The 12,605-nt window shown below is 42.8% G+C and overlaps 1 protein-coding gene across 1 annotated transcript in view; it reads right to left on the bottom strand.

Moving 5' to 3' along the window:
• Positions 1–12,248, bottom strand: part of OSMR (oncostatin M receptor) — a 45,216-nt gene extending 32,968 nt beyond the window's left edge. The window contains exons 1-3 of the mRNA XM_038744350.1: positions 12,217–12,248; positions 11,486–11,574; positions 7,259–7,431 (exon numbers count right to left, since the gene is read on the bottom strand). Coding sequence (XP_038600278.1) covers positions 7,259–7,431; positions 11,486–11,564 — 252 coding nt within the window. The 5' untranslated portion in view covers positions 11,565–11,574; positions 12,217–12,248. The remainder of the gene's footprint in view (positions 1–7,258; positions 7,432–11,485; positions 11,575–12,216) is intronic.
• Between the last annotated feature and the right edge of the window lie 357 nt (positions 12,249–12,605).

Genomic DNA, 12,605 nt, shown 5'->3' with positions numbered 1-12,605 from the left:
AAGCACGTACTAAGTGCCAGGCACTGTACTAAGCACTGGAGTAGAGACAGGCTAATCATGTTGGACACAGTCCATGTCCCCATGGGACTCACCGTCTTACAGAGGAAGGAACTGTGGCACAGAGAAGTTAAGTGACTTTAAGGTCACACAGCAGACCAGTGGCAGCACAGCCATTAGAACCCAGGTCCTTTTGACTCCTAGGGCCTGGCTCTACCCACTAGGCCATGCCGCTTCTCTGGGTCCTTGATCATGTCAATGTCTTTTTGTTTTTAAGTTCCTTCCACTGCATTAACCCTGAACATCTGAGCACACTCCTGAAAAAGGCAACTCTCAAAGAAGTTAAGTTGGCACAAGTCTTATAACGTACTAGCAGAAAAGCACGATCAATGGTCAGCCCAACTATGTCTCAGCCAAACAGCAGACAAAATCACACCACTTTATGTATGGCCAACGGGCTTTTCATCTTCCATTCACAATCCTTGGATGTTTTCCATTGTAGAAGTAGAAACCAGAGAGGGAACATGAGAAACTCCCAGGCTTAATGAAATTCTGACACACTGCGGATGGCTTGGCATGACACGGTGTTTTGTTGGGCAAGAAATAGCCTTGGTGTGCAGTCTTTCTTCTGTTTGTCTTTCACAGGAGAGTAAAAGCAGAGAAATTGTCAAGGCCTCAAATATCTAACTAATGAGATATAAAAGTGTGCTAGTTTCCTCAAGAGTGAGTGAAACTGCTGATTCATTCATTCCATCATTTATTGAGCGCTTACTATGTGCAGAGCACTGTACTAAGCGCTTGGGAAGTACAAATTGGCAACATTCACTCAATCGTATTTATTGAGCACTTACTGTGTGCAGAGCACTATACTAAGCGCTTGGGAAGTACAAGTTGGCAACATATAGAGACGGTCCCTACTCAACAATGGGCTCACAGTCTAGAAGGGGGAGACAGACAACAAAACATGCAGACAGGTGTCAAAATCATCAGAATAAATAGAATTACAGCTATATGTACATCATTAACAAAATAAATAGAATAGTAAATATGTACAAGTAAAATAGAGTAATAAATCTGTACAAATATATACAAGTGCTGTGGGGAGGGTAAGGAGGTAGGGTGGGGGGATGGGGAGGAGGAGAGGAAAAGGGGGGTTCAGTGTGGGAAGGCCTCCTGGAGGAGGTGAGCTCTTAGTAGGGCTTTGAAGGGAGGAAGAGAGATGGGTGAAGCAGCTTTCTTGGATGTTCAGGGAAGTTAAAGGTAAAAAGGAAGGGGTTGGGCTCATTGGCTATATGACTCATTCATTCCTTCACTCTTATTCAATAGTATTTATCGAGCACCTATTTATTAAGTATCAATCAATCAGTGATATTTATCGAGTGTTTACAGTGGGCAGAGACTGTATTAAGCATTCAGAGTGCTATAGAGTTGGTAGACAGAATCTATGCCCACATTTTAGTCAAGTTTACAATTTGTATTGGGTACTTGGACAAGTACAAGTAAAATAGGAGACAAGGACCCTGAACCCAAGGAGCTTGCAGTCTAAGGAGGAAAACAGTCAGGCATAAGTTGTATGTATAAAATGGGGACAGGAAGAAAAAACTTTCAAATTTACCTATAGGTATAAATGACTGATGACCCTACTCCTACTTCTGAAAAATACAACTATGCCAAAAAATGTTTCAACAAAGATTTGAATAGACTCAATAATATTAATAATGACATTTGTTAAGCACTTACTATGTGTAAAGCACTGTTCTAAGTGCTGGGGAGGATACAAGGTGATCAGGTTGTCCCACGTGAAGCTCACAATCTTCATCCCCATTTTACAGATGAGGGAACTGAGGCACAGAGAAATTAAGTGACTTGCCCAAAGTCACACAGCTGACAAGTGGCGGAGTCGGGATTTGAACCCATGACCTCTGACTCCCAAGCCTGGGCTCTTTCCATTGAGCCACTCTGCTTCTCATGCCAGGGCACACCATCAGGAAAGGAGCTGTCTCAGAAAAGCTAAATGCTCCCATTATGCATACCAAAAAACAAAGCTTACTATGAGAAGGATAATAATAATGATGGCATTTATTAAGTGCTTACTATGTGCAGAGCACTGTTCTAAACGCTGGGGAGGCTACAAGGTGATCAAGTTGTCCCTCAGGAGGCTCACAGTCTTAATCCCCATTTTACAGATGAGGTAACAGGCACAGAGAAGTGAAGTGACTTGCCCAAAGTCACACAGCTGACAATTGGTGGAGCTGGGGTTTGAACCTATGACCTCTGACTCCAAAGCCTGTTCTCTTTCCACTGAGCCACGCTGCTTCTCAAAAGGATCAGTTTTAAGCCCTAAAATCGCAGATTCCCATTCTCTCTCTCTCTCTCTCTCTCTCTCTCTCTCTCTCTCTCTCTCAGAAATGAGGGCTTATTTGGGAAGGGTTTCTTGGAGGATAAGTGTTTTTAATAAGGCTTTGAAGGTGGGGAGAGTGATTGTTGAATATGAAGAGGGAGAGCATTCCAGGCCAGAGGCAGGATGTGGGCGAGAGGTTGGCGGCAAGATAGAAAAGATTGAGGTATGGTGAGTAGGTTGGCGGCAAGATGGAAAAGATTGAGGTATGGTGAGTAGGTTGGCATTACAGGAGAGATATGTGTGGGCTGGTGTAGGAGGAAATCAGGGAGGGAAGATAGGAGGGGGCAAGGTGATTGAAGTGATTGTAAATGATGTGGAGGTGGATGGGCAACCACTGTAGGTGTTAAGGACTGGGGAAACATGGACTGCACGGTTTTGTAGAAAAATGATCTGGGCAACAGAGTGAAGAAGGGACTGGAGTGGGGAGAAAAAGGAGGCAGGGAGTTGAGGAAGGAGGCTGATACAGAAATCAAGGCAGGATAGGATAAGAGCTTGGATTACTGTGGTAGCAGTTTGGATGGAGAGGAAAGGGCAGATTTTGGCAATGTTGTGAAGGTTGAGTCAACAGAATTTGGTGTCAGACCCACCTAAGATGAAGCGTTTAGTACAGTGCTCTGCACACAGTAAGCGCTCAATAAATACGATTGAATGAATGAATGAATGACTATAACTTGGAAACAGGGAAGTGGACTAGGTCTGGGTCTGAAATCTTTCCTGAAGACGTCATCATTGGTGCCAAAAATTGGATGCTGGCAATTACTTCCCCAATCTGATAGCACTACTTCCAAACTTCTTTTTCTTTTTTTTTTTTTGTTTCACTGGTATTTGTTAAGTGTTTACTATGTGCCAGAAACACTGCTGGAGTAGAAACTAGCTAATCAGATTGGACACAATCCATGTCCCACATGGACTCGCAGTCTTAATCCCCATTTTACAGATGAGGGGACTGAGGACCAGAGAAATGAAATGTCTTGCCCAAGTTCACACAGCAGACAAGTGAGGGAGCAGGGATTAGAACCTAGGTCAATCAATCAATTGTATTTATTGAGGGCTTACTATATGTGGAGCGCTGCACTAGGTGTTTGGGAGAGTACAATATAAAAATATAATTGACACATTTTCAGCTCATAACGAGCTTACAGTCTCAGGCCCCTGTTCCACTGGCCTGGCAGTCGGAAGTTCACAGGTTCTAATCCCGGTGTCTACTGTGTGACTTTAAGCAAGTCACTTCACTTCTCTGTGCCTCAGTTACCTCATCTGTAAAATGGAGACTGAGACTGTGAGCCCCACATGGGACATGGACTGTGTCCAACCCATACTGCTTGTATCAAACCCAGCTCGTAGAACAGTGTCTGGCACACAGCCTTTAACAAATACCATAATAATAAATATTATTATTACCAGGCCACTGCCTCTCTAACTCCTTTACCTTCTTGCTCTCTATCCAAGGTGAGACCAAGTGGGTTTCAGTTCTCTCCGTGGAGATAACCAGGAAGTAAATCCCAGACAGAGTGGCGACAGCCCCCAGGTTTGGGCACTTTGGAAAGAACTCCAGGCATAGATCTCTCTCATTGGCAAATTCAGGATTTCCAAACACCGCAATTGCACAACAACTAGAAATGTTTAGGTCTTGAATAAACTCTCCAGAGCTGTCCCAGGCTTGTGAGTCTATGGTTTTATCGACACCATCAATAATACAGGAATTCATACGATGAACTACGTTAGCCCCAGAAATGTGTTCAGACAAGTTCAATATTATGACTCACCAAAATGCTACGGACTGACGATAAGTCTGGAAAAAAAGGGAAGTTCAGTCGATTGTATTATTGAGCGCTTATTGTGTGCAACGCGTGGGAGAGTACTTCAATGTAACAGATGCGTTCCCTGCCCACAATGAGCTTACAGTCCAGAAGGGGAGACAGACAGTAATTAAATAAATTGTAGATATGTATATAAGTGCAGACTCATTTAGAGTCTGTTGTTTTGTTGTACTGTAGTCTCCCAAGCGCTTAGTACAGTGCTCTGCATATCATAAGCCCTCAATAAAATTGACTGAATACCTTGCACAGGAGATCCAAGCACCCTATAGGGCCCTTGGCAGGCCTCTAAATAGGGGTGAGGCCAGGTTGTGGATTTTTGGTCCGTGCAAGCTTTCACTCCTACCGTATTGTGGCATTGTCAGAGTTAGTGAAAGAGCTTTGAACACCTAGGGAGAAATAGTTTTCTCCCTTAAGTGCTCAATAAATGATTGACTGACTAGCTACTTGTGAAGCAGTGTGGCTTAGTGGATAGAGCATGGGCCTGGGTATCAGAAGGACCTATGGTTCTAATCCCAACTCTGCCACATGTCTGCTGTGTGACCTCGGGCAAATCATTTCACTTCTCCGGGCCTCAGTTACCTCCTCCGTAAAAATAGAGATTAAGTGTGCAAGTCTCTTGTGGGACAGGGACCGTGACCAACCTGATTGACTTGTATCTATCCCACCGCTTAGAACAGTGCTTGACACATAGTAAGCCCTTAACAGGTACCATAATTATTATTATTATTATTATTGTGACCCCTGGCTGAGAGCACCCCAAAATAAGCAAAACCTTTCCCGGGATACTCAGGTATGGCCTGGACCACACAAGAACTGAAGTTGGAGATGGGGAAGCTAAATTTTGAGGGATGGAACCAGGGAGGAGTGTGGGATGTTGGGAGACGAATGGGAACTTGGGGTCAGTGACCTTGGCTCTGTTATGGTCTGTGAGTCAGGGCCCACTGTCCGGAATCCTAGTGAGGGGCGGCCACAAATATGTGTGTCCAGTAAATAAATTGTTCTGGACCCTGTCACTGATCAGCTCGTACTTTGGGAAACCATGCTGAGATGCTGGGATCAGGAGAGTTGTGGTTTGGGGGGAGTTTTCTTACCGGAACACTGGTACATTGTCAGGAGAGGGCGGTTATCAGAAACAAGAAGAGTGGGGGGAAAAAGATGTTTACGGTACAATAAACCAAAACCTTGAAGTGACAGTGCTGTACAACAACTGGGAGGCTGCAGCAGCAGATGAGACGAAGGGACAGAAACAGCTCGTTGTGGGCAGGGAATGTGTCTGTTTATTGTTGTACTGTACTTTCCCAAGAGCTTAGTACTATGCTCTGCACACAGTAAATGCTCAAAAAATACAATTGAATGAATGAATGAAGACAAGGCAGTGCTGGTAGCAAATGCTACAGTGCTGCATGGTATGGCCCAGCAATATGGCGTAGTGGACAGAGCACGGGCTTGGTAGTGAGAAGGTCATGGGTTCTAATCCTGACTCTGCCACTCATCTGCAGCGTGGCCCTGGGCAAGTCATTTCATGTCTCTGGGCCTCAGCTGCCTCATCTGTAAAATGGGGACAAAGACTGTGAGCCCCAGGTGGGTCAGGGACCATGTACCACTCGACAACCTTATCTCTACCCCATTGCTCAGTACAGTGTCTGGCACATAGTAGGTGCTTAACAAATACCACAATTAGTATAACACCTCAAGCTTATCAGTCTCACAAACATAGCGACAAAATCACAGAGTCAAAGGACATCTATAAACTAACTTTTCTCAGATGATTTGCATAATTTTTGCAACACGCAAACAGGGGAGGAGCTATTAAGTGGGGAATTAAGACTAGCAATCAGGAGAGCAGGAGAAAAAAAGAGAAAAAGGGAAGGAAGAGAAAGGTAACAGGGCACTTGAGATTGTATTTCTTATTTTGATTGCACTCTCCCAAGTGCTCCACACAATAGACACTGGTTGAATTATGGTAATCCTTCCTCCCTTCTCTTCTTACCCTGGAGCAAACGCATTTTAATGAAGAAACTATCCTTTCCTAAACCTGTTTCTTTGATTATGACCATAATCTGACTCTTTTCCTCTTCCTACCCCAGTGTTTGCCACTATCACTGTTAACAATTACTGATATGTGGTACAGAAAAACTATTTTATTTCCTCCTCAAAAACTGGGCTGGGGGGAGACAATTCTATGGTGGGGGCAATAATGCCAGTAAATGTGGTAGATGCACGTGTGTAAGTTAATTTATATGTAGACACATATATTCCTTTATAAACCAGATGCAAACTTAAATGGTTATCATTTTGTGTAATTGTTTTCTACTTTCTGCAAAACAGATCTGCCATTTTAATAGGGCCTTAAAGTTGCACATAAATTGCATGAGACCAACCAGAATAGTTATTCGTCAGACAGTGGAAACAATTTTAAAACATGCTAAGGAATAGCCTCCATTTCCTCATCTGTAAAATAGGGATTAAATCCTACTCCCTCCTACTTAGACTTTGAGCCCTATGTGAGACAGGGACTGTGTCCAACCTGATAACCTTGTATCTAATCCCGGCATTTAGAACGGTGCTTGGCACATAATAAGCACTTAACAAATATAAAAATCATAATATGGTGTAGTGGATAGAGCCTGAACCTGGGAATTAGAAGGTCATGGGTTTGTTGTCTGTCTCCCCCTTATAGAATGTGAGCCCGTTGTTGGGTAGGGACCGTCTCTATATGTTCCCGACTTGTACTTCCCAATAGCTTTGTACAGTGCTTTGCACACAGTAAGCGCTCAATAAATACGATTGAATGAATGAATAAATGAATGAATGGGTTCTAATCCTGGCTCCGGCCACTTGTCTGCTGCGTGACCTTGAGCAAATCACTTCACTTCTCTGGGCTTCAGTTACCTCATCTGGAAAATGGGGATTGAGACTGTGAGCCCCTTGTGGGATGGAATTTGACTGTATTCACCCCAGAAGTTAGTATAGTACCTGGCACATAGTAAGCACTTAACAAAGACGATTATTATTGTGATTATTATTGTAATGTACTCACCTCCCAAACAATAGTCATATTTTCAGATTGGGTGACTTGAATATCAAAAACCATCTTTAATTTCATTTGATGAGCCTGATCATGAACATTCCATTGTAGAAACAAACGTTGTTGAAGAGAATCACTGGAAATTTCAACAGATGTAGGTGGGAATATCAGAGGTTCAGAAATTTCTAGGGGGCCAAAAAAAAGTTACAAACATAATTAGGCATTAAAAAAATATGCCTTCCTTTAGGCTCTCAAGCATGACTGGGCTGCAACAGATAAGTACACAAATGCTCATGCTTGATTTGTCCATATTTAGCTCTTCTAGCTACTAAATGTAGTGGAAAATAACCACTAAAATTTGAGAGGAGCCAACATCTTAGAACAGTGCTTTGCACATAGTAAGCGCTTAATAAATGCCATTATTATTATTATTATTATCTTTAGAAATTGCTGGAGGGACTTGATCCAACAGAGCCCCATTTTGTTGATCTTATAGTGTGATCTAAGTCTCATCTTCTTAAACGGGCCTGCCCAATACTGTGGTAGGACTAGGCTGAATCACCTTTAATCCCTCTATTTTGACTGCTGCTGTAGGTTTTTTTATCAAGTACTATGTGCTTTCAAAATTCATTTTATAATGCATAGATTTCAAGACTATTGATCGAAGAGTGCTCTTTTTAAAATTAAATAATAAATAAATAAGGAATCACAAAGATTGGCTCCCAGGCAAGTGGCCAACACGAGAATGCGGTCAAAACCCAGTCACCAGCACAGCTTGTTAATCGATAATAAAATGATTTCAAGGCCGTTAAGACATGGTGATACATCTGTCCAGGTAGATGTCTACAGCTGAGTGTCATCTGGAAGGAAAAAAGGACCCTGATCCTGCTTTAAAATATTTACCAGATTCTGGTAGCTACCTACTCTCCTCTTTCCTTCCTCACCCATTCCCTCCTCCTCCTCCCACCCCACCTCCGGAGACTCCTTCACTTCACTGGCACGGAAAAGCCCTACAAGCTAAAGTGTCGTGTTCTTTCATTCTCATTACCTCAGGGGCTTGCAGATAATTTTTTTTTTAATGGTAATTGTTTAGTGCTTATTCTATGCCAAGCACTTTACTAAGCACTGGGGTAGATACAAGCTAATCAGGTTGGACACAATCCTTATTCCAAATGAGGCACATCTTGGTCCCCATTTTACAGATGAGGCAACTGAGGCACAGAGAAGTTGAGTGACTTGCCCAAGGTCACACAACAGATAAGTGGCAAAACTAGGAATGCTGAATTTGTCTTTTTTACTGAATTACGGACTCCTATTCAGTTTGTGACTGGCTCCGACCTCCTTGCGGTGGCTGCTAGTTTTTCTTCATGCCACGAGGGTGGGTTTGCTGTTAGCTTGTAAATGAGCAGGGTATCCTTGTCCTTGTTGAATTTCATCCTCTTTTTGTAGGACCGTTTTCCCAATTTACCAACATCACTCTGAAGTGAAAAGTAGTTTGGTATTAGTGGATTAGAGCACAGGCCTGGGAATCAGAAGGTCCTGGGTTCTAATTCTGGCTCTGCCATGTGTCTGCTGGGTGACCCTGGGCAAGTCACTTCACTTATCTGCGCCTCAGTTGCCTCATCTGCAAAATGGGGATTAAGTCTTTGAGCCCCATTTATTTATTTTACTTTTACATATTTATTCTCTCTATTTTATTCTGTTAATATGTTTTGTTCTCTGTCTCCCCCTTCTAGACTGTGAGCAGGCTGTTGGGTAGGGACCGACTCTATATGTTGTCAAATTGTACTTCCCAAGTGCTTAGTACAGTGCTCTGCACACAGTAAGCGCTCAATAAATACGATTGAATGAATGAATGAATGAATGAATGAATAGAACCCAGGTCCTCTGACTCGTAGACCTGTGCTGTTTCCACTAATCCTCGCTGCTCATTGTAACTTTTCATTTCTCAACCTGTTACGATAATGATGATGATGGTATTTAAGGGCTTACTATGTGACCGGGACTGTTATTAGCTCTGGGGTGGATACAAGGTTATCAGGTTGGATGCAGTCCCTGTTCCACATGGGGCTCACGGTCTTAATCCTCATTTTATAGATGAAGTAAACTGAGGCCCAGAAAAGTGAAGTGACTTGCTCAAGGTCACATGCAGACAAGTAGTGGAGCCAGGATTAAAAACCAGGTCCTTCTGACTCCCAATCCCATGCTCTACCCATTACACCACGCTGCCTTGTGGTGGCAGGAAAAGGGGTTAGCAAAAGTGTCTGGCTGGCATTTCTGGGCATTTAGTTGGGTAAGAATATTGGTGGGGGTGGCTATGTAGTATAATGTTGGTATTTAGTAAGCACTTACTATGTGCAAAGCACTGTTCTAAGCACTGGGGGGGGGGAATACAAGGTAATCAAGGCTTTCCCAAGTGGGGCTCAAAGTATTAATCCCCACTTTACAGATGAGGGAACTGAGGCACAGAGAAGTTAAGTGACTTGCCCAAAGTCACATAGCTGATGAGTGGCAGAGGTGGGATTAGAACCCACGACCTCTGACTCCCAAGCCCGGGCTTTTGCCACTGAGCCACGCTGCTTCTCTACATTAAACCATGGGAATACCGACCACAGAGTCTATGTACCTAACCTCATTTTCTCATGACCTTCGACTATGAAGGAAACTTCGGCTAAGGCCAAAAGCTGTGCACACACCTTTTATTCATTCATTCATTCATTCATTCAATTGTATTTATTGAGGGCTTACTGTGTGCAGAGCACTGTACTAAGCGCTTGGAAAGTCCACACCCTCTTCCCAAAACTCATGGTACCATTCTGCTGGCCATCAACTAAAGGTGACCCTGGGATATGTTTGGATCGTGATCCCTGTAGATGGAGCTTTTTGATTTTTCAAACAACGGTGGTTTCCACCACCAGGGATAGCAGGCCCCCGAGCAAAATAGGAGATTGAGAAGCAACATGGCCTAATGGATAGAGCATGGGCCTGAGAGTTAGAGGTCCTCCTCTCCTCTTCTCCCACTCCCTTCTGCATCGCCCTGACTTGCTCCGTTTATTCACCCCTACTCCCAGTCACACTGCACTTATGTAGATATCTGTAATGTATTTATTTATATTAATGTGTGACTTTGGGCAAGTCACTTAACTTCTCTGAGCCTCAGTTACCTCATCTGTAAAATGGGGATGAAGACTGTGAGCCCCCCGTGGGACAACCTGATCACCATGTAACCTCCCCAGAGATTAGAACAGTGCTTTGCACATAGTAAATGCTTAATAAATGCCATCATTATTATTATTATTAATGTCTGTCTTCCCCTCTAAACTGTAAGCTCACTGTGGGCCAGGAATGTGCCTGTTTAATGTTGTACTCTCCCAAGTGCTTAGCACAGCGCTCTGCACACAGTACGTGCTCAATATATTATATCTGTATTTGATTTATTTATATTGATGTCTGTTTACTTGTATTGCTGTCTGTCTCCCCTCCTCTAGACTGTAAGCTCATTGTGGGCAGAGATTGTCTCTACTGCCATATTGTGCTTTCCCAACAGTGGTCTGAACACAGTAAGCACTCAATAAATACGACTGAATGATTGAATACGTAAATACGATTGAATTACTGACTGATGTTCCCTGCCCCGACGATTTTGCAGTCTAGAAGGGGTGCCATCTATATTTGCATACCCAAATCTTTCAGTTTGCTGGAGACCATCTAGAAGAACCTCACCCCAAATTAAACAGGGATGTCCTGATTCCTTAAGTCCCATGTGGGTGTGAAACAAGACAGATTAGTTTTAACCCATTGTCTGCTCAGGTTGAGGCTGCAGGAGAGTCAAAGAGCCCCTGGGACGCTCAACCTCAATAGAATTTGGAAAAAAAAATTGTATACCTGAAATTTCAGATATGAAAACTGAGCGCTGATTAGCCCTAGTCAGTGTTGACAGAGTAACAACAGAGAGTTAACGGAATAAAAATAAATCAAGTTATGGCCCATTCACTAGGAGACAGCAAAAGACAAAGAAGGTTATAGCTGTCATTGTTGTAACAAGCTGACACATGAATACAGCTATGTACGGTAATTTCCAAAGTGAATTACAATGACCTTATTTCACTCAACAGCCAAGTGGAGGAATGTGACCCAGGAATACCCAAAGCTTAACAATAGGTAACTTGTAAACTAGAAGGCCCATTTCCAATTTTTTTTCCTCTATGTAAATTTAAAGCCATCTATTTCAATACCAACCTTGAGTGTGGTACGTGCTGAAGAGAGTCACAGGCAACAGGAACAAGGTTGAAAAGACCATAAATACTGCCATGGACATTTTTTCCTCCCTGAAAAATACAAATGACAAGAGTGAAATGGCTTTACTTTCACTTTGAAGCATTACACCAAACCCTCACACTCCCCGTAGTCCTTTACGTAACCCAGGTGAAAGAATACCTATAAAACTAATAATAATAATAATTGTGGTATTTGCCAAGTGCTGACTATGTGCCAAGGACTGCACTTAGCACTGGGACAGATACAAGTTCATCAGGTAGGACCCAGCCTTATTTATTGAGAGCTTACTGTGTGCAGAGCACTGTACTAAGCGCTTGGGAAGTACAAGTTTTTTAAGATATAGAGACGGTCCTTACCCAACAACGGGCTCACAGTCTAGAAGGGGGAGACACACAACAGAACAAAACATGTGGACAGGTGTCAAGTCATCAGAATAGAAATAAAGCTAGATGCACATCGTTAACAAAATAAATAGAACAGTAAATACATACAAGTAAAATAAATAGAGTAATAAATCTGTACAGACATATATACAGGTGCTGTGGGGAGGGGAAGGAGAGAGGGTGGGGGGGATGGGGAGGAGGAGAGGAAAAAGGGGGCTCAGTCTGGGAAGGCCTCCTGGAGGAGGTGAGCTCTCAGTAGGAGAGCTTCTCTCAGTACCTATCAATCAGTGGCATTTATCGAGTACTTACTGTGTGCTGAGCACTGTACTAAGTGCTTGGAAAAGCAGGTATTGAATCCTTATTTGACAGTTGAGGAAATCGAGGCTCATTCATTCATTCAATCATATTTATTGAGCGCTTACTGTGTGCAGAGCACTGTGCTTGGAAAGTACAAGTTGGCAGCAGAGTCAATTCCTTCAAAACAATGGGCTCACAGTCTAGAAGTGGGGAGACAGACAACAAAGCAAAATGAGTAGACAGGCATCAATAGCATTAACGTGAATAAATAGAATTATAGATATATTGACATCATTCATACAATAAATAGAATAATAATAATAATAATGGCATTTGTTAAGCGCTTACTATGTGCACAGCATTATTCTAGTGCTTTGTAAATAGCACTATTTACTAGAATA

The sequence above is a fragment of the Tachyglossus aculeatus genome, chromosome 3 (genome assembly GCF_015852505.1).
Source record: "Tachyglossus aculeatus isolate mTacAcu1 chromosome 3, mTacAcu1.pri, whole genome shotgun sequence".
NCBI classification, from domain to species: Eukaryota; Metazoa; Chordata; class Mammalia; order Monotremata; family Tachyglossidae; genus Tachyglossus; species Tachyglossus aculeatus.
Note: the sequence above shows the minus strand (reverse complement) of the source record. Positions and strands in the feature narration are given on the sequence as shown.